Source organism: Catharus ustulatus, chromosome 2, assembly GCF_009819885.2.
Source record: "Catharus ustulatus isolate bCatUst1 chromosome 2, bCatUst1.pri.v2, whole genome shotgun sequence".
NCBI lineage: Eukaryota > Metazoa > Chordata > Aves > Passeriformes > Turdidae > Catharus > Catharus ustulatus.
In genome coordinates, this window is record NC_046222.1 from 32,878,252 (window position 1) to 32,897,757 (window position 19,506).

At 47.6% G+C, this 19,506-nt stretch overlaps 1 protein-coding gene across 3 annotated transcripts in view; it reads right to left on the bottom strand.

Moving 5' to 3' along the window:
* Positions 1 to 3,897: 3,897 nt before the first annotated feature.
* The window catches only part of GAB2 (GRB2 associated binding protein 2), a 91,913-nt gene continuing 76,304 nt past the window's right edge, over positions 3,898 to 19,506 (bottom strand). For 2 of the 3 annotated variants that reach the window (XM_033086385.1, XM_033086395.1), the window contains 8 exons: positions 19,172 to 19,412; positions 16,110 to 16,696; positions 14,984 to 15,078; positions 13,973 to 14,255; positions 12,920 to 13,010; positions 11,492 to 11,594; positions 10,517 to 10,642; positions 3,898 to 8,928 (listed from right to left, as the gene is read on the bottom strand). In XM_033086385.1, the coding sequence (XP_032942276.1) occupies positions 8,785 to 8,928; positions 10,517 to 10,642; positions 11,492 to 11,594; positions 12,920 to 13,010; positions 13,973 to 14,255; positions 14,984 to 15,078; positions 16,110 to 16,696; positions 19,172 to 19,412 (1,670 nt within the window). In that variant the 3' untranslated portion in view covers positions 3,898 to 8,784. The remainder of the gene's footprint in view (positions 8,929 to 10,516; positions 10,643 to 11,491; positions 11,595 to 12,919; positions 13,011 to 13,972; positions 14,256 to 14,983; positions 15,079 to 16,109; positions 16,697 to 19,171; positions 19,413 to 19,506) is intronic. The other variant, XM_033086389.2, reaches the window with a different exon arrangement.

The window sequence follows — 19,506 nt, forward strand, 5'->3', positions numbered from 1 at the left end:
GTATGGACTTAGTGTCTTATTGCAGTATTCATAGATACTGGGCTGATGAGTCAAAAAAGAGATGGGGAAGCTGAGGCATCCATCCTCAAGGATATGGGACAGTCCTGCAGAGTGGTGACTTGGAAGAGGGGATAAGGCAGAGGTGGAATTGGGAGCCTCAGCACAGAGCTGTGTGCCCTCCAGAAGATGATCACAATACTAACAGTGGAGCCTTGAGCAGTGGAGTGTGTTTGTTGTTTTTAAAGTCAGGTGCTGAGAGGAAATAAATGATGATCCAAAGCTGAAGTGTCACAGAAAGTAGTGTTCCCTGGTTTTATTAATAGACTTCTATTTATTCCCGGTTCAAAGAGGTTGCCAAAAGTTTTTCTGTCATACTAGCTCCTTTCTTTATATTGGAGTATCACCTGAAGGCATTTTCTGTGCTATTTGCTGGAAGGTGCTTTTGTAGGAGACTGACTTGACTTGATGAGATCATAATCTAAGTAATGAAGGCAGATAGTCAAACCAACATGGAAAATGAAGATGCTGTATCATAGCTAAGCTCTTTCCTGAATATGTCTTGTTTTTTTCATCAAGATTTTCTGACATGAGCAGAGGCAAACAGCATGCAGTTCTCAGCATGGATGGCAGCCTGGAGAGTGTCAGTGGTGTAATGAGGTTGTCCAGTTTGGTCCCTCTTAATTTCCCCTGATTATTAGCATTGGGCTTCCTTTTTGGACTCAGCCAATCCTACTATGTCTTTGACAAAGATATTAAATAGTATTGGTCCCAGTACAGATCTTTGAGGAACACTACTCATTGCTGGTTTGGACAATGAGTCGTTGACTGTAGCTCTTCGAATGTAGCCATCCAGCCAATTCCTTATTCATCTAATGGTCCATCCATCCATCAAGATGGATGAGAAGAATGTTATAAAGGACCATATTAAAGACCTTACAGAGGTCTAGCATAGTATGAGTATGGTATATTACCATCTATTCTGCACCAATTATAGTATCTGCTATATTGATACTAGTGTTAGTAATGCCAACCATTTTGCCTATGGCATATTGATAAAGTATATGCTATGGTATATGTGAAAGTATGGCTCATTTTGTCTGTCACGTGTGCCTCTGGTCAAGGAGAGCCCATAGGGGAGTCCTCAGCTCTAGGTTTGGGATTCCATGTGTGCTGCAGATGTGAGATGATGCTACTCTTGTCTAAAAGAGGTGTTACAGGAGCTGTGCATAGGGAGGTATCTTTTTCCCAGTTGTCTTTTTTTTTTTAATTTTAAAAAGGAAGTCTTAAAGGGAGGGTTGAACTTTTAACTCTGGAGAAAAAGATCTGTTCTTGTGCTGAGGTCCTCTGGGTGATTTGGTGTCCTGAGCTGAGGCTCACAGGTGCTGAGCTGATGGGTGAGAAAGGCAGCATTTGTCCTCACACTGCACACAGCAGAGCAGATACACTGTATGAAATTCAATTTAGCAGCTTAAAAATACATGGCTTGGGTTCTGGTATCAGGGAAAACCTTAGCTACATCCTAAAAGCCCTCACTACCCATTTGGGACACTTGAAGCTGTAGGAGACACTTGGCAACATGCTGAAAAAATGTTCTGAAAGCTTTAAAGGTGCTACATAATCAAACTTGATCTGTTTATTAGTTTCCCCTTTCTTTCCCTGCTCTGAATGCATGCTGGGAATCACCAGGGAGAGATGTCTTTTTATTATCATTCTTTTATTTTCCTGTTGGTTTTCTGTTGCATATACAGTACTTAAAAATGAGATCACCTTCACGTCAGGCATGTACCATGTTTATTAACAGCAAAAAAAGTATTATCTAGGCTTCACTCAAGACTGATTTACAGGATAAATAATTGTTTCAAATTACTTAAAAAAAAAACCCAACCAAACAACAACCCCCCAAAGAATAAATTAATAACTTAAGTGATTAGCTGTCCACAGTGATTTGAAAACGTAATAACCATTCAAACAGTGACACCACAAGAAGACACATACTGTACAGTTTGCCACAGATTACTCTTGTCCTTCCTTCTACAAATGGAAATCAAAAAATTAAAAATACTCCTCTTTAAGAACAGTCATAGGCTTTGAAACACACAAAACATCCCTGCGAATTGACTGCTGATGCAACAGCTTCACAGCTGGGGCTCCAACCCCTCCTCGCAGCAGGTTAAGAAACAAATGGAGAAAACTACTCTAATTTGACTGGGTCTGTTCCCACACAATGATGCCCAAAGTCAGTGGGGACTTGTCAACTTTGCCAAGGGTTGGGTTGAGTGGGATATAACTACTCTAAAGGTTTGGTCCTAACCCTACGGGATTCATCGACAGGCTCCCCATGGAGCCCAGGGTCCTGCTCCCTTCCCCTCTCTTCAACATGGTTCAATCACCACGTCCAAACTGCTCTCAAAAAAACCATGGTATTTTCAGGGTCAGTGTGGCAGCAGAACACTGACAACTGTGCAAATGGCATTTTCCCCCACCTCCCTCACTCAGAGGAAAATTCTGCCAAGTTTTTTTACACCTTGGTAATTAAGGATGAAGCATAAAAAACACTTCATGACTTTTGTAGAGCGGGATGTGTCAGTGCCATGTATGATGCTGGGCATAACAACAGGGTAGCACCACATGTTCCCCAGCCATTGGCTGAAGACTCAAAACAGCTCTTTGCATTATTAGATGTCAATTCATTGCACCTCATGACACATCTGTGAGGTGGGGAAATAAGTACTAAAAACCTTCATTTTACAAGCTGGAGAAAAAGTCAGATACAGAGTTCACATGAACCCTCTCGTCCCACATGAAGATACAGTGTGGTGTCACCCAGAGAATGACAATAAAAATGATGGTTCCTTATCTCCTGGTCTTGGGGCAAACCTCTCCCATATGGTCAACCCACTGACCTACAAATAAACCCATTGTATGTTAGCAATGTGATGCCTTGGGTTTTAGTTTTTATATTTTTCAGATTCTCTGCTGCTTCATTTATAACTCTGAAACTTCGTATTAGGTGTTAGTAAGTTCTCTTCACAGGGTAGTTAGACAAAACAATCACTTCCTAGCTAGAGAATCAAGGACAACTGGTACCCAAAAAGCACAAACAATGGCGAGGGAAAGGGGGCAAGCCAGGGGGCTGAGACTTCATAACCTGGAGCTATAGTTAGACAATTGACTCCAATATGTTAACGAACCAAAACTTATAGAAGTGTAAAAACTCGTAACCGTAATCCATCTTGGATTTGACTAAGGTGAACCTCAGCCAGGCTCTTGCACTGCCCAAGGTGTGTCCTTTCAATAAATACCTATTTAATTCCCTTTGCTCCAAGACCCTGTTCCAAGTCAGCCTTTCCAGGCATCAATGGGCTACATCAAAAATTAAGAGCCTGCTGACTGGGAGCAAGTCTGTTGAAAAGCTTTTTCAACCAAAGAGATAGAACCATGTGGCCCAGTTTCTGTTTCAGATGTTACTGGCTGGTGTTAAAACTTGAACACCACGTGCCAGGACCAGCTGGCCGTGGGCTAGAAGTGGACAGCTGTATTGTGACACCTTGCTACATACCAACTTTTCATAAGAGTAGACACTAAATCAGCAACCTAATCAACAGTACAACACTAGGAGTTGGGAACAAGGAGATAAAATTGTGACTACAATGATGAGACACCAAGGACAGACCGATAGAGGGATGAACTGCTCCAGGCCAAGAAGAAATCATGATCAAAAAGTGCACGTCTTGATCTGCAAGAGTCTCATTAACAGATGCAAGATCATTGTGTTCATGTGGGAAGGTTGGGCAGAGAAGAGAGGCACTCAGACTCATCACAGGCCCTAAACTGGCTTATTGGCCCTTGTGATTTGATGCTGGACTGGTCCCTCTGATTTTCTTGATGGCTCTTTGATGGCCATGTGTGTTCTCTGGCTGGTGCCAGGGTTAGGCTTTGCTCTTCCCCCTTCCTGTAGAACTAGGGCTCCTCCATAATCACAGCTCTGCTGCATCCATCTCTTGTAGACAGCATCCCTCCAATGGGAAACACAGTGTGGGGGTCAGCTTTTACACGGAACGGAACTTTTATATCACCAGGTGGGAAAACACCAACACAATGCAAGCATGACTTGAGCAAACCATCATTTTACTTGCCTCCTATGCCAAAAAGATCAGACAGGACCTGAGAACTATTTTAACATCTTCCATAAGACCTGGACATAGCTGCATCTCCCTCCATTGCCACCCCCCAAGGAACCATGATTATTGGATACCAAAATGAGTGAACTCTTCCTGGTATGCCAGAGTGTGAAGGGGGCATGGGGCTGCTGAGAGCTCTGGATCTAGCCTAACAAATGTACAGGTTAAAACTGTCTCCCAGTTGCTAGAACTGCATGTCCACGTCCTGGATGGCTGGGCCAGCCAGACCTCTCCCAGGTGCAAGGGATAGTCCAGTGTGGATTAGGGAGTATGGCCTTAGGGGTTGAGCTGTGCGCCTTGCCACTTGGCTTCATGGCCAGAGAAGTGGCCCTGTCCCTGTTTTGGGTGTTACAGGGCTCTGAGCAACCCCTTGGGCCCCTTCTCTCACATGGAGGAGTCTCCGCTCCACCCTGGTTGCACAGGGTCTCAGTGTGGAAGAGATGCTCCAAGCAGGGTCAGCTATGGGGTTGACCCTTGAAAAAGGGTCTTGAAAAGCTCCCAGGATAAAGACGGCACCTCAAGGGACAACCCTGTGAAACCATGCCACTGCTGCCCCATGAACAACTCATGGGAGCCCCTCAGCAAGGCGTCTCCCAGCACGTCCTGGTCCCCACACATTTCTTCTATGGTTTCTCCTGCCCAGCTCAGAGCTGGGTGAATGGACCCAGCACCCCAGAATGCCAGAGCACAGACATCATGTTGTCCGGCAGGATGAGAGTGAGGATTTCACTCTTGGGAGTGAAATGCCCAAGAATGGTGGAAGCTCCCATCCCACCAGTGCATGGCTTTTACAGAGCATTCCACAAACCCACCATCTGTGCACATCTGACTTGAGATTCAGGCCAAAGGAGCACATGGTGAGACCAAGACCCAAACCTTACTGGCAAACTCCCCTGCCTTCTCTCGTCCCAACCTCATGCTCTCCTGTATCTCACCCTTGCCAGTGGCTGGTGGCCCAGAGTTCAAATCATCCCAGTTAGCACCCACACAAGGCAAGCCCTCCCTACCTTTTGGTTCCAACTCTGCATTTGGCCCTATCTGCCAGACTCTCAGCTTTGGCCTGGTACAGTCTTCGCTCACACATTATTTTCTTTCACCAACTTGAGACGAAGCCTAAGCCTTGCATCCATTTAGAGCTGGAAATGTATTTCCCACTGAACACTCAAATGCCAGTTCAGAGCAAATCAGCTCCAAGGCAGCCCACAAATCTCACCAGAGGAATGGTGAGCAGCATTTGCATACTCACAACAATGAATACACACTTTTGGAGACTTTTGCCTTTAAAACCACCTGCTTAGTTATTTTCAAGCTTGGTGAAAGCTTTGAGTCATGGACCTGGTGCTTCATAAAACAAAATACTGAGGTCATGATGCTTGTCCCACAGACAACCCTCCTCCATGAGCAAACACACATGTAAGCACATCCCTGTTCTAAATTGAATCACAGAGTTGTAGAGCAGGCTCTGATGTGAAGGCTCAAGCTGGTTTAATTTCAATTAAAATGAATAATTTGCAATGTTCTCTGTTTCCTTAAATACCTAGTTCTAACAAAGGAGTCTGTCATACTTGAGAATCCAAGTATAAAGTGGATGTGATAAACTCAATGCCTTCAGGACAAAGTTCTTGGCAGACTGTGTAATTAAAGCAGATGCTTTTCAATATGGTTTAAGACTAAATACTGCACAAACATTAATCACCAGGGACTGCTGTAATCAGCTCGGCAATCGTCATGGGTGACTATTTCCACTGAAGCCATTGATTACTTAATGCTTTCAGGAGGAGTTGATACAGTCATGTTTATATGGCACAGAGTCTGTGGGCTTCTGCTTAGTTTGGTGGGGATGTTTGCTTGGTGCTTTGTAGGGGAAAAGATAGAGGAATGTATCTGTTCCAGTGAAAACAGACTTCACTGCAAAGCAGAGAGGGACCAGCAACCAGCGGTTGTTAAGTAGCTGCTTTTGGGCTGCTCTGGTCCTTGGTCTGCCAAATGCAATGGACCAGTTACTAGGGATGCTCATGAGAGCAAATTATCAAAACAGTGTCTGAGCCTGGGAGAAGAGCTATCCCATACCAATGGTTGCTTAATGAACAAAGACATCTGTGAAACGTAGAGAAAAAGGACTAGTTTCTCCAGTACCACAAAAGGCTTTTCCAGTCTTAATTAACACCTTGGATTAAACATGGGAGTGGGCACTGGAAGCACCTAGTCCCAGTGCAGAAGCACAGGGAACCCACTGAGCAAATTGCATCAAACCCACTGTGTTCTCTCTTGAGCCACTAAAGCTAACAGCTTAGAAGAAGAAATAGGAAAAAATCAGCTTCCCAGTAGAGTGACATTCTTTTTGGTGGGTATGGGGAGCTCTCTCTCAGATGAGTGAACGCACAACTCAGTGGGCTCTGGATCAGACCCAATGTTTAGTTCCCCCAAGATGCAGAGATGAAAGGGGCAATAGAAATAAGAAGTACTGCATTCTAGTCTTCATTTCATTGTCTCACCAGGCAAGTGTGCAAATCCCCAGCAGGAGGCCTTGCAGGCTGTAACACACCCCATGACCTTCAGAAAGCATCTGCTAAATCTTACCCTTTGGGGCTTTTTGTTTTTTCCCCTTTTAGAAATTATTATTTTTAGCATAAACATTAGGATATTTGCCTCATTGTTTCTATAAATGTCCAACACTTCAGTGTCTTAACAGGGTTGTCAGAGCCTTTCCATTAACATCCTTCCCTTTCATGGCGTGCAAGAAGAAAATACAAAATGGTGTTGGAAGTTCAACACTTATTTCACCAGCACACAGCAGCACACAGCCCTTAAGGGACTGGTATCCTATCCCCATGTGGGTCACGTCTGGCCCTTTCCAAGCTCACACCAAGATTAAGCAAATGTGTTAATGCTTAAGCATGAGTAATCAGCACGACTTGGTGGTGTTGGAACACAGAGCCCACGGCACTGGGAGGGGTGCAGCTTGCAGAAAGAATAGCTCCAGCTCTTTAATAAATATTATTACCTAATCTTTCTAATGTCTCCTTCATTTGGCTCCTGGTTTGCGGTCAGCCTGTTTATTCGTGTCAGCGCTTGCTGTCTGGCAATCAGGCTGCTCCATGGCAATCATTAGTTCTTCCTGTTTTCATGAGATCATGAATTATTATCTCTGCATTAAACTGTCTTGTCTTTCTCTTCTCTCTTTGCTCAGCAGCTGCCTGGTGAGCGATCCCGAAGCCTGGATGTGTTAAGGATGCTGGCAAGGAACAATAGCAGACTCCCACCCATAATTATAGCCTAGGGTCCTTAATGTCAGCAAGCCCCACTTCTGTGTTGAGGAAACATTGCTGAAGATGAGGGGAAAACAGCATTTTGCACCCTCCACAAACCAACCACAATGCTCCATTAAAGCTCACACTGAAATGCCTGGCCCTGACTCTCCTGACCTACCTCTTCCCAAGCTATGACCTCACCATCAACTAACATTTCAATTGCTCTTCTTCTTTCTTTCAAGAAACATTCCACCCGACCTCCTCACCCAGCACCAACCTCTGCAGTTCAGCACCTGCCTTCTCCCAGTCCTTGCAGCAGCTTTCCACTCCCTTCTTGTCACTCATCCTTATGCCAGTGCACATACACAGGGGTTCCAGAGCCTCCCTGCCCCCCTCATACTCAACCACAGAGCTTCTCACGATGGCCACGATGTAGGACTCTCACTCTATGAGCTTCTTTTGTACCACAAAAGGCAAATTTTGGGTCAGATTCCCAGGAATTGGTTTCAGACAGGCAGTGGGTCAGTGCTTAAATTCTACCTTCCAAAGCCAATCCCTCCAGCCCCTTCCAAAGCCAATCTCTCCAGCCCACTGACTTTGAGACATGATGGAGAATATAAACAGAAGACATCCCAACAAACTCATGTGAGCATATTGTGGCATGTATGTGTGTGTATGGGGCAAGTCCTGGGCTCCTAAGTCAGCTCAATGGGATGGTGTGGATGCTCATCAAGCTCCCGAAGGTTAACAACCCCAACCAAAACCTTGGGGGCTGTCCAGCCAGGAGGAGAACACCCTCAGAGTTCTGAGCACATTATTTACAAGAGACAGGACAACAAAAGTAATCTCAAAAGCAATGGTCCTTGCTCAGTTTTGGGACTGGGAGGAGGCAGAGAAGACGACAACCACAAGGAATGGAGAATCAGAGCTGGATAATGATATCCTATGGGAGATGCTGCAAACCTGCATGGCGTGGCTTAGGATATGGAAGAAGACGGGGAGAGATGATGCAGTGTTAGCACATACAAGGTGGCTTTAATAGCTGTAAGGAAAAGATGTGGAGGGTGAAACCTGGTATTGCTAAGTCAAAGTTCCTGGATAGTGCATCCAGCAGCTAAAGCACAAACCTAGCCACCGAACATAGTTGGTCTTTAACACTGGCAAACAGTATCCGCCAAGTCTTCCCCTGAAATTAAGTTTTGTTTTGTTTTAAGAGAAAAAAAAACAATGACACCCCCTGCCCTCCACAGACAAGTCTTAGAAATCCGGCCCAAATGGATCTGGCTGCCCAGCGGGGCCGCAGCTGGGGGAAACCAACAGGACATTGCCTGTTTCGCTGCCTGCCACAGCCACTACTGCTTTGTGCTCTTGGCAGGCTCCGAGGACTGCCGCACATCCGTCCACTCCTGCATGGTGCTCTGCAGCGCCTGCGTCTTCTCCTTGTCCACTTGCACATAATCAACCTTCTCATCTGAGGCGACCGACGACGTGGAGGGCTGTGGGGAGGAGAAAAGGGCACCAGTTGGTCACTCATCAGCTCCCTGCTCTTCCCTCTCACTCCTTCCTGCAGCAGCACCGAGGGTGCCACAAGTCCACCAGCACCACTCCTGCTTTCTTGAGGACTCCACAGTTCATCATCCTCCCTCTAACCTCCCAAAGACACCTGGATGAAGGATTTCAATCTGCTCTGCCTCTTGCTGGCATGAGACTGCAGTGCAATGGGAAGTTAGAAACAGTATGTGGGTTTTTGCCTTCTCATAAACTTTGGGGCAGGGATGTTTGGTTGTAATTGCATTCTCTGACTGCTGATTTTGTGAGCTCAGGCTTGCATCTTGCTCACTTTCCTGTAAAGAACTCCAGAACTCCTAGAGATACACATAAAAATACCAGCTCCACACCTTTTAGCTGTGCTGACTCTACCCACCTATGGCACTAGCTAATTTTCATCCAAAAAACAAGAGATATGTTTGCAGGGTCACCCAAGAGAAGTGTTGAGAACAAGGAGATACTTTTTACCATAGCTTCTGGAGCCCTGGAGCTTTTTCTGACTACAAGCATTTCAGTGGTTCTAGCTGCTCGTAACTGGAGCCAGAAAATGCTTTTTAGAGGTCTAAAATCACTTTTCCAGAATGGGATATAATTTAAATGGGTGATACTTGCAGAAATATTGCTGGGCAGAAAGAAACCATCAAGGGATACCTGTCAAATAATAAAAGGACCTAACCAGTGGGATGTTTTGCCTAGGAAACAAGGTGATGTTTGATAAAGTGAGGCCAACTCACACATGGTTGCCACAAAGGTTTATACAACCCTTGTCCTTCACCTTTCAGCTGCAAAATACAAGTCTGGTCTTGGAGGACCTGTTGTTTAGAAGTAGCTGATACTTCTTGGGATACCTCCTGACAGCTTTTCACTATATAGTCTCCAGGTGAATTTGTGGTCTCACCAGCATCCCTGAACCCTGTACATCCATGCTTCTGCTTTGCACTTTCAGCAAAGCTGAAGACATGCAAGAGAGACTGAGTTTGACCTAGAGTAAATATAGCAGTGGGTCACAGAATGGCTTGGGTTGGAAGGGACCCTAAAGATCATCTCATTTCAACCATGACATGGGCAGGGACACGTTTCACTAGACCAGGTTGCTCTAAGTCCCATCCAACCCAGCCTTGAAGACTTCCAGGGATGTGGCAGCCAAAGCTTCTCTGGCAGTCTGTTTAAATGCCTCACTATCCTCATAGTAAAAAATTTCTTTCTAATATCTAATCTAAACCAGCCCTCTGACAGTTCGAAGCCATCATGCCTCGTAGTGTCACTGTATGCCCTTGTGAAAGTCCCTCTCCAGCTCTCTTGCCACCCTTTTAGGCACTGGAAGATGGTTTAAGGTCTCCTTGGAGCCTTTTCTTCTCCAGGTTGAACAATCCCACCTGTCTCAGCTTGTGTCCATAGTAAAGCTGCTCCAGCCCTCTGAGCATCAGACATTCTTGAGATCACAGTCCAGGGCTTTGGACCATGCTGTTGCCAATGTGCATAGAACCCCTTAAAAATACATCACTTCTAATTAGAAGTTTATAAAACCCCTCATACCTTCCTGTGTGGCCCTGGTGAGCTTGGCTGGAAGTCCAGGGCCAGGTAATCCACACTCCCCGAACTCTTTTTAGGCGCTGGGCTGTTGGTACCACTAGGAACAGGAGAAGCAGAAATGGGGTTTTGCTAATGCAGGAAAGAGACAGGAGAGATAATGAGGATTAAAGTGGGAAGGAAGAAAGAAAAAAGGAAATTAACACAAATCCAGAAATGAAACATGTTGGAGGCACCTTTAAAAGAGCCTGTGCATTTGCTCACCTGCCTCTGGGACAAGGATGTGCAAAAACTGCTGGGGTACTACAAATGCTGTATTTTATGCTAACAAATATTTCAGGCTCATGTCTTGATTTCATGTATCAGAGCAGCTCTGCTACCTTTGTGCTGATTTTATTCCCATGCCTGACACAGACGTGGGCTTTAGCATGTCCCAGGAACCACACCTCAGCAAGGCCAGGCCAGCTCTGGGATCTTTGCTAATCGCAACCATGCTGCACAGAGCACAGATTTCCTCTACCCCATTAGTTGCATATCCTCAAAAATATGCTTCAAGTCAATAGCTTCGCCAAGAGAGACAAAATCCCCTCCCTGTAAGCAGTGCCACTCCCTGCTGCTGCTCTGATAGCCCCTGCTCCCACAGAAATATGACGTCAGCAGCTAATAGGGGAAAAAAATTGAAAAAAATCAACATTAATTAGTAAAATACACCCTGACAGTCCTTATAAATTTTTATCCCCTCTCAATTCCTGGCAAAGTAGTTGATACATGTTTCTGCTCTCATACACATTTAAAACTCCAATGAGACATGTCATTTTCAGAAGGAAACACCCTGCTTTGTGTATTTAGGGATGCACATAAGGATGTACTCCACACAGTGCTATCTGAGCACTTCCATGTCATGAGCTAGGAATGCATCTGCAGAGCTGGGAAGAGTGTATGTCCTGCCAGATCCATCTGTCTTAGCTGTGGGGCCCTTACCATGGCCACGTAGTTCTCCTCGCTGTCTCCCGAGTCAGTGCTGGTGATGCTCTGGGAGGAGACAGGGCGACAGTACTGCAGAGAGCCGGCGTTGAAGGACTGCCTGCAAGAACAAGGGTTCATGTGTTACTGATGGCTGCCAGGCCTGCTTGTCCTTTGCCAAGGAGGGATGGGAGGGGGCAGCTCCTCGTGCCAGTAACCATCACTGTGATCCAATCTGGGCATGAAGAGTTGGTGGCATTGAGGTTCTCCAGCCTGTCCTTTCCATGGGTCGGAAATCCCTGGGTTTGGTCTCCTCTTCTAGAGGAAATTCTTCTAGAAAGAATTTCTTCTTTCTAGAATTATTTTAGTAACACCTTCCTTGCTATGTATCTGTAACTCTCCTGCTCTCATCTACACAAATCAGATTCCACAAACTCTTCCATCTCACAGGAAATATTTAATTGTGGAGGATGGGGGGGCAGCCTTGGTGAAGCCTCTTACCTCCAGCCTCACCACAGCTACAGGATTTGTTTACTGTACAGGCCCTATCCAAATTTTTTGCCGGAAAACAAATCCTCTGAGGAATTGTCTTGCTTTCAATTGGCCAAATCTAATTATACCGAACAAAATAATGAAATCAGCTTCTGGCATTAAAGCATGTGTCTCAAAAAGCTATTCGTTGCCTTTCAGTAAAGTAGGGTCATATGATTAGCTGATAGGGGAAAAATCCATTAGCTTCTGCAGGGTCAGATCTCTTGTCAATCAAACCCTGCTTGCTGCTTCCCAGTGCAGCGATTTCAGCACACAGCACTCATGCCCTGCAGTCAGTCTCCACACAATCCAATTTATTAGAGGAGTCATAGCAGCCAAGCTTTCCTTCTGCCTTTTACTGGACAACATCAGACCATGAATTAGTAGCAGAGCTGGAATTGTGCGAATCTTGTTATTTTTGGTTGGCAGACATAGCTCTGAAGTGCTTTGGTTTAATTTTGCTGACTTCTTTCAGGCTAAACTTTGCTTTCAAGGCAATCAAAACACCCTTGGTGAGACCCTGTGCTTTGAGACAACAGTGGGGTTTTGGTGGTGATAGCTTGGATGTGAAATCATGCCCCCCACACACCATGGCTGAGTTGGTCTGGCTCAGCTGCATGATGAATCATCATGGACCTCAGGTCCCAGGTCAGAGCCACAGCTCTCCAGTAGCTGTCAGATCCCAGAAACAGGAAATGTCTTCAAGAGATCCTAATAAGCTTGTTAGCCACATGCTGGGCTTTCATGTGAAATCCCAACCTAAATGAATTTATCTTCCAGCCACCAGCTGTTGTGTGGGGAATGTTTAATCCATGGCAGAGGTGACAGCATGGCTACATCTGGACACCGGTGAGAATGAGACCAGAGAACTGCTGTTGAAGCAAAGCAAGAATTCATCCCACAGCTATTACTCACGTTGGCCTGGACCAGGATTTTGTGACGGGTGATTTGAAGGGAAGCTCATCGATGACAGTGTTGTTCCTCAGGTCCAGCGGTGATGGCTTTGCTGGGGAGGGGAAAAGCCTTTATTCAGAGGCAGCATGTTCCTACAAATCAGCATCCATGACTGGCATGAAAGTGTCCCCAAGAGATGGTTGATTCCACTTATCAGCCCTCCCTGCTGATGACAAATACTCCGAACCAAAACCCCTGTGCTCATTTACACCGAACTTGGAGAAAACAGTGAATTTCTCCCTCTCCATAGATGGGTGGTACCAAAAGGGGAATGTGCCTTCCAGAGAATGGAGATCTGCTAAAAATGCCCAAACCCCAAAACCATTCATTAGATATCTGTGGTAACTAATGCATCAGATGGGGACAAGACCAGGCTCTGCCAGGCCTGAACTACCTCTGTGTGGAGTGTTTTGCCACAGGGAATGGGAAAAGACATCTTTGGGGTAGCATGAAAACTCTTCTTATCATGGATGGTTCATTAGGTGGAAAAGTGCTACGCTCCAACCCCAGTCCTTGAACAGAGTGTTCATGGGGTTAGCTGTTGACACCCTGGTGATGGGAGCCCTCCTCCTCAGGATCTTCTTGGCCACCGGTCAGACAATGGATTACAGAGATATTCAGAGAATGTCAGTAAAGCCCTGAAGGAAGAACTGCCTGGAACCAGCCAGCAGGAAACTAGGAAAAATTTGTGTCATCTGAACACAACATTGAGATTTTGGGGTGGAGCACAGGGAGGGGTGCAGGCCAAGGGGGTGAAATCCTGCCTGTGACATGCCTCTCCTGTAAAAGCCTGGAAGGGATTGAGGTGGACTGTTCAAGCACCATGAAATTTACATTTGCACTACAGAGCTCCTGAAAGAGGAAGGGCATAGGGGACATCTGAAGGTCTGACCGTACTGGCAGTAGCAAAGCACACCCCACCTAGGACTGGACACAACTTCATAGATGCACTCTGAAGTATTAAGAGAACAGAAAGATTCCTGGGAAGATTTGTGCCCAGTCAACTGTTCTTACCTTTCCTGTCGGGTTTGAGGTTGCGGTTGACTGGTGGGGGCTGGATTTCACTCAGTCGTCGGTGGCACTGAGCCACGGCTCCTCCTTTATGCACGGGAAGGGTGGCCGAGGACAGCCCCACCAGGTCAAAGTGATGCGGCCCAGGGCTCATGGGGATGTAGAGATTTTGGGCATTGTCGTTGGCTTTCTCGGCGTGGATGAGGGGCGACGAGCCAGGGTTCATGGGGACGTAGTTGTCCTCGGAGTCGGTGCTGTGGGAGCGGGCCACCGCTGCCTTGGCCTGCTGGGGGACAAGGGGCAGGATGTGCTGTGAGCACCAGGCACTGCTCAACCCCATCACTACAAACCCTTCATTTCATCACAGCCAAACAACATCTGAGGGGAGACTCATGCTAAGATCTAAGCACAGAGGGAAGGAATGATCTGTCTCCTCCCTGGCCATCAGTTTGTACTGAGAGGGTCTACCTCCTTTGTTTCCAAGTCATTGCCACATCCTGAGTTTTCAGAAAGGTCTTTATCACCCAGACCTGAGCATCTTCTCATGATCAGAGTGAGTTGGAGAAGCATGCTTAACCTGGAAAGTCTTTCTTCCCTAGGCTCTGTCCATGACAAAAATCCAGTATGAAAGGCTGCTTTAATGTCATTTCCAGCTCAGGAAATCTTAGAAAGTGCACAAAAGAGGCTGCTCTGGCAACACGTCAAAATTCAGCTCAGCAGCATCCCAGGCTTTCAGAAAGCAGGCAAACTCTTGGGTAGTTTTTATTTTGGGTCAAAGCTGCCAGCAGATACTCTGTGTGGAAGCAAAGCTCTGTACATGATGCTGGGTTAGAAGTGGCCACTCCATCTGTTCTCTGCAGGCCACCACAGTTTTAACTGAAACCATTAACAAACCCCTTCTTGACTTAGCTCTGCAGGACTGGGCTGAGGGCCAACTTGGAACCAACCTGTCTCTGAATCCGTAAGGTGCAAGTGGTGCCTGCAGTGTGGTGGCCCACACCAAGGCCAACTCACCAGGTAGGAGCTGTAGCCATCGTTCATGGACTCGACTGACTGCACAGCGCTGCCGCCCCCGTGCTGGGGGTACTCATACGTCTCACAAGAAGAAGCTGCAACACAACCACAAAGGCACGTGTCCCGTGAAAAGGGGTCCCTGAAAACCAAATCCAGGCACTGGTAGGGCAGTATTTGTTCTTGTTGATTGAGATGCTGATGAAAGACATGATTTTTAGCTTGTCACAGGCTCTCTGCTATGCTTCTTCCCAATTAGTGTCCCTCTGAAGCATCAGCACAACTGCACATGCCGTGCAGACCTAACCTAACCCTGTTCTGTCGAAGTGCTGCAAAATCCCAGGGGCAAAGGTGTCAGATAAAGCAGATCCTGGTGACAAAACTGGGTTAAGGAGGAGCTCTGTTAGAGCTTGCTCAGTAAATGTAAAGGCTGGCAGCCTCCAGTAAGGAGAGGATGGGTGCTAAGCTCTTAGACCAATCTGTTTACTGCTGAGCATGGGTCTGATCTCAGCCTAAGTGTGGGCATTTAGGTAGGAGGAGATGGAAGAAGCATTTCAGAGAGCTGTGTGTATAATTTACAGCGTACTTTCTCTCCAGCCACCTTTTCTAAGTTAGTTTGCAACTATCTTATCCTAAGCACAAGGTTTGGAAAGAGCATGTACACCTACAGCCTGCCCACGGCCAATGGTAATCGTGGCTCTGCTGCTCTTGGGGATGTTGGGTTTTGGAGATATGTAAAATCAAGGTTTTGCTCATCCTTGGTGAGCAGCTCCAGGCAGCTCCAGGCTGAAGTATGTTCTGATAAACCTGGTTATGAATTGAAGTAAAGGTAAGGTAAAAATGGCTGAAATCACAAAAATCTGTTGAAGGGCTGCCTAAACAAGCACGTTTAGGGTTTTGGTTCAAGGGACAACACAGCCAAGAGCCAGCTGAGCAACACTCGTGGGCACACTCCATGCCTACTGAGTACAAAAAAAGGGCCAGATTCTGGTTGGGGAGAGCTTCTCTGTGTTCAACCCCCTGGTTGATGCCACCGGCACCCCAGCACTACCACAACCCAGTGGGACTGATCTGCCCACGGCTGCTGGATCGCACAAAACCACCCCCAGGTTCCCACCCCCAAATTCACCTCGGTGCAGTCTGCTGTTCTCCACTGCTGGCAGTGTGTTTCTCCGGGGAATGGTGGCTGCCATGGGGGTGAGACCTAAATTTTCACCAGGCTGGGGCCGCTGGGGTGGACTGCCCCACCGTGGCTCTGTCTGCCCAGGTTTTGGGGGCCGTGGGGGCGGTGCAGCGGGTGAGTCGCTGGCGGCCACAGCCAGAGCATTGTGGTTCTTGTCCAGTGTAAATGTCCTGGGGATCTGGTAGATGGAGAGTGGGGTGGCAGGGATGTCATAGGAGTCTGTGGAGAGCTCCCCAAACTCCTTGCATAGGGTGTTGTTGGGAGTCTTGTAGGTATAGACCTCCTCATTATCAGTTTCGGAGCTGGTGAGGCTCGACTTGTGGTGGGTGTAGGAGCCAAAGGAGCGCGGGAGGTCATAGGCACTGTCCCTGAACTCCGAGTTGTGCCGGCTGGGCTTTGGCAGGCTGTAAAAGCCGTGCAGCTGCCCACCAACGCCGTTCATGCAGTGCCCGTTGCCCTGCGACAGCTTCTGGACCGCCGTGTCACTCCGCATGAAGAAGGCAGACCTGGTGGCTTGGGAGAAGCTGGCACTCCTGCAGAGGGAGGGGAGAAAGGGGCTGAAGGGCACGAAGAGCCGGTTCTGGGTGTAGAGAGCTCTGCTGCCTCTGCTTGTCACCTTACTGACCTGCACTGCCCAACCCCACAGGAATGAGAACACCTCAGACCCCTCCAAACATGTCCTCAGGCCACTGAAACCTGAAACACCTTCAGAACCCCTTTTTCATAGGTGAGAGGTACATGCATCCAGCCAGTCCCATGACAGGGCAAGAACAAGCCTTTTGTCCAGACATAAATTGCTCCAAAAGGGCAATTTTCACACCAGTTGACAACATCCCAGGGCACAGCCTTGTGCCAATCTTCCAACATTGCCATCATGCCTCGACCAGTGCCCATTGTCCCCATTCTCAGTAGAGGAGGGAGACTTCATCTCACCTCTGCCTTACAAATGTGTTTGAGAAGGCCTGAAAATATTCCTGACGGGGATTATTTCGAAGTCTCCACCCATGTCATCATCCTGTCCTCTTGCAGGACAAGCACTGGAAAAGTAATAGAAGTCCCCAGCTAGGATCTGGGGTCTGCAGCCTGATTTGCATGGGGGAGGAATGAAACTCAGAGCTAATTTCAGATTTGTAAAAGCCTTTGAGTCCTCCAGGGTGAGCAGGGCAGTGAGGTCACTAGATCCATGCCTTGGTAATGATTCCTCGATTTGCATGCAATCATGTCTGGGGATACTTGCCAGAACAGGGGCTGAGCACGGAGATCTCAGGCCTCTAACAACTGCTGGTTAGCCACTGCTCCTCTGCTGATTCCCCTTAAGGTACATCATCTCCTGTTTTACCCCTGCCTTATCCCTTACATTGGTCAGGCTTTTGGGGACCACACCCTCCCAGTCAGAAAGGGCTCAGCCAGCCCCATATAAATATCCCCTCACAGAACAAATTCTGCCTTGAATCAATCACTGTGGTGAGAAAAAGTGAAATGGTTATGGGGAGAGCTTCCAGCTGTGGCAAATCACTGGGAAAGTGCCCCGTCCTACGGGAAAAGCTGGAAGATCATGGTTTACACTGCTCTGGTGTGGTTGATGCTCTGCAGGGATAACAGGGACTCTGTTTCATGGAGCCAGCACGAGATGGCGCTCAGAAATAGGGCTTATCTAGGGGAAAAAAGCAAGTGATGCTGTGATAAGATAAATGAATCCCTGCCACCTTTGGAGCTCAGTTCGACCAGAAGTGGTTTGGGTTCTGTCAGGGTATTTTCAGTCGAGGACTTGAAACATCTCATGGGTTAATTATTCTGCATTGCCTGCCAATTAACTACTATTACCCTCATTTTATGGATGAGTAAAGTAAGAGCTCCAGAGCAGAAAGGGAAGGCATTCACAGCAGTCCTGCAGCCTGGCCCCATGCACTGGGCATTGATCAGATTATTATTTCTGGCCCAGCTGCAGAAGCTACCACTGGTCAGTTTATTTCTGCTCACCAAAGCATTGGTGCTTGCTCCCTTCTCCCTGTCCCAGCCCCGTTCAGGGTCTTGGAGGATGGCTTTTAGGTATCCTCACAGCTGGAGCATGAGGGCCACTTTTTTTTTTAAACACTGTTCCATTCACCCCATGTGAAGTTAATTTTTCTGAGCCTTTTTCAGTTGTTTCCCGAGTAGGGAAAGTCAGCTGCAGCAGGAAAGCCCAGTGGAGGCTGCAGCCTGAGCTCTGCGCTCACTCCACGCCAGCTGGGCTCCGACTGTCTCTCCCTCCCTCCCTCCTCGCCTGCTCCTGTGAGCCAAAACTCTCCACGTCAGAAAAACTCCTGGCTATTTAAGGCAAGCGGCTGGGTCTGGAGGCAGGGAGTTGGTGCTGGCTCAGAAATCCCACACTGTGCACCACCAGCTGCCACGAAGCCCAATGAGCTCTGGAAGGGGTGAACAGTAGAGTGGAGCAAACCCTGCCCATCCCTTTGCTTGTCCTTTTTCTGGTTAAAGGCAGGCCCTGCCTGCAGGATCACAAAGTGGTTGAGGTTGGAAGGGACCTGTAGAAGTCTGGTCTAAAACCCTGCTCAAGCAGGGCAACCTAGAGCTGTGGTAGGACTGTGCCCAGACAGCTTCTGAATATCATCAAGGATGGAGACTCCTAAACTTCTCTAGGTGACCTGTGCTACTGTTCACTCACAGTGAAAAGGTGTTTCCTGATGCTCCAGGCCCTTCAGCAACTTCATGTCCCTTTGAACCTGTATTGACTCCTGGGATACTGCCAGCGGCTGGCCTCGAACTAGGCTTCATGCCACTGACCACCATCCTTTGGGTCTGGCCATTCAGCCAGTTTTTAACACCACGTGAAAAGCCAGGAAAGCTGGGAGCATGTGAGGTCACCACTCTGACCTTCTCCTCCTCCCAGTCACGAAAGAAGACCACCACTCAGGACTTTCTCCAGATGGATTTTTCAGACCTCCACAGATGGAGGTGGAAACACACCCAGCCCTCCCCTCAGCTGTCCCCGAGTGGGTGGGCTACAATACCTTGCATTTTCTGACTTTCTGCTCATACACTGGTGGAGGAAAAGGTAGTCCTGGGGAGCACTGGCAGACAGGGTGCTCTGGAGGTGGCTGGCAGGTGAGTCGAAGGTGAACAGGGTGGGCTGGCTGGAGTGGGACGGCGCCGAGGACTTGCGCTCTCGCAGCAGGTGGTGGCTGGCACTGCTGAGCTCTGCTGGGGAGGAGCGCGGGGCATGGTTCATGGAGGCAATGCTCCTCAGGGTGTCTGTGCAGGGAAAAAACACACCTGTGAGTGTTAGATGGAGCCACCCCCATCCCCTGTTCCCAGGGCTTTCCTTACGTAAATGCTCTGGCATTTA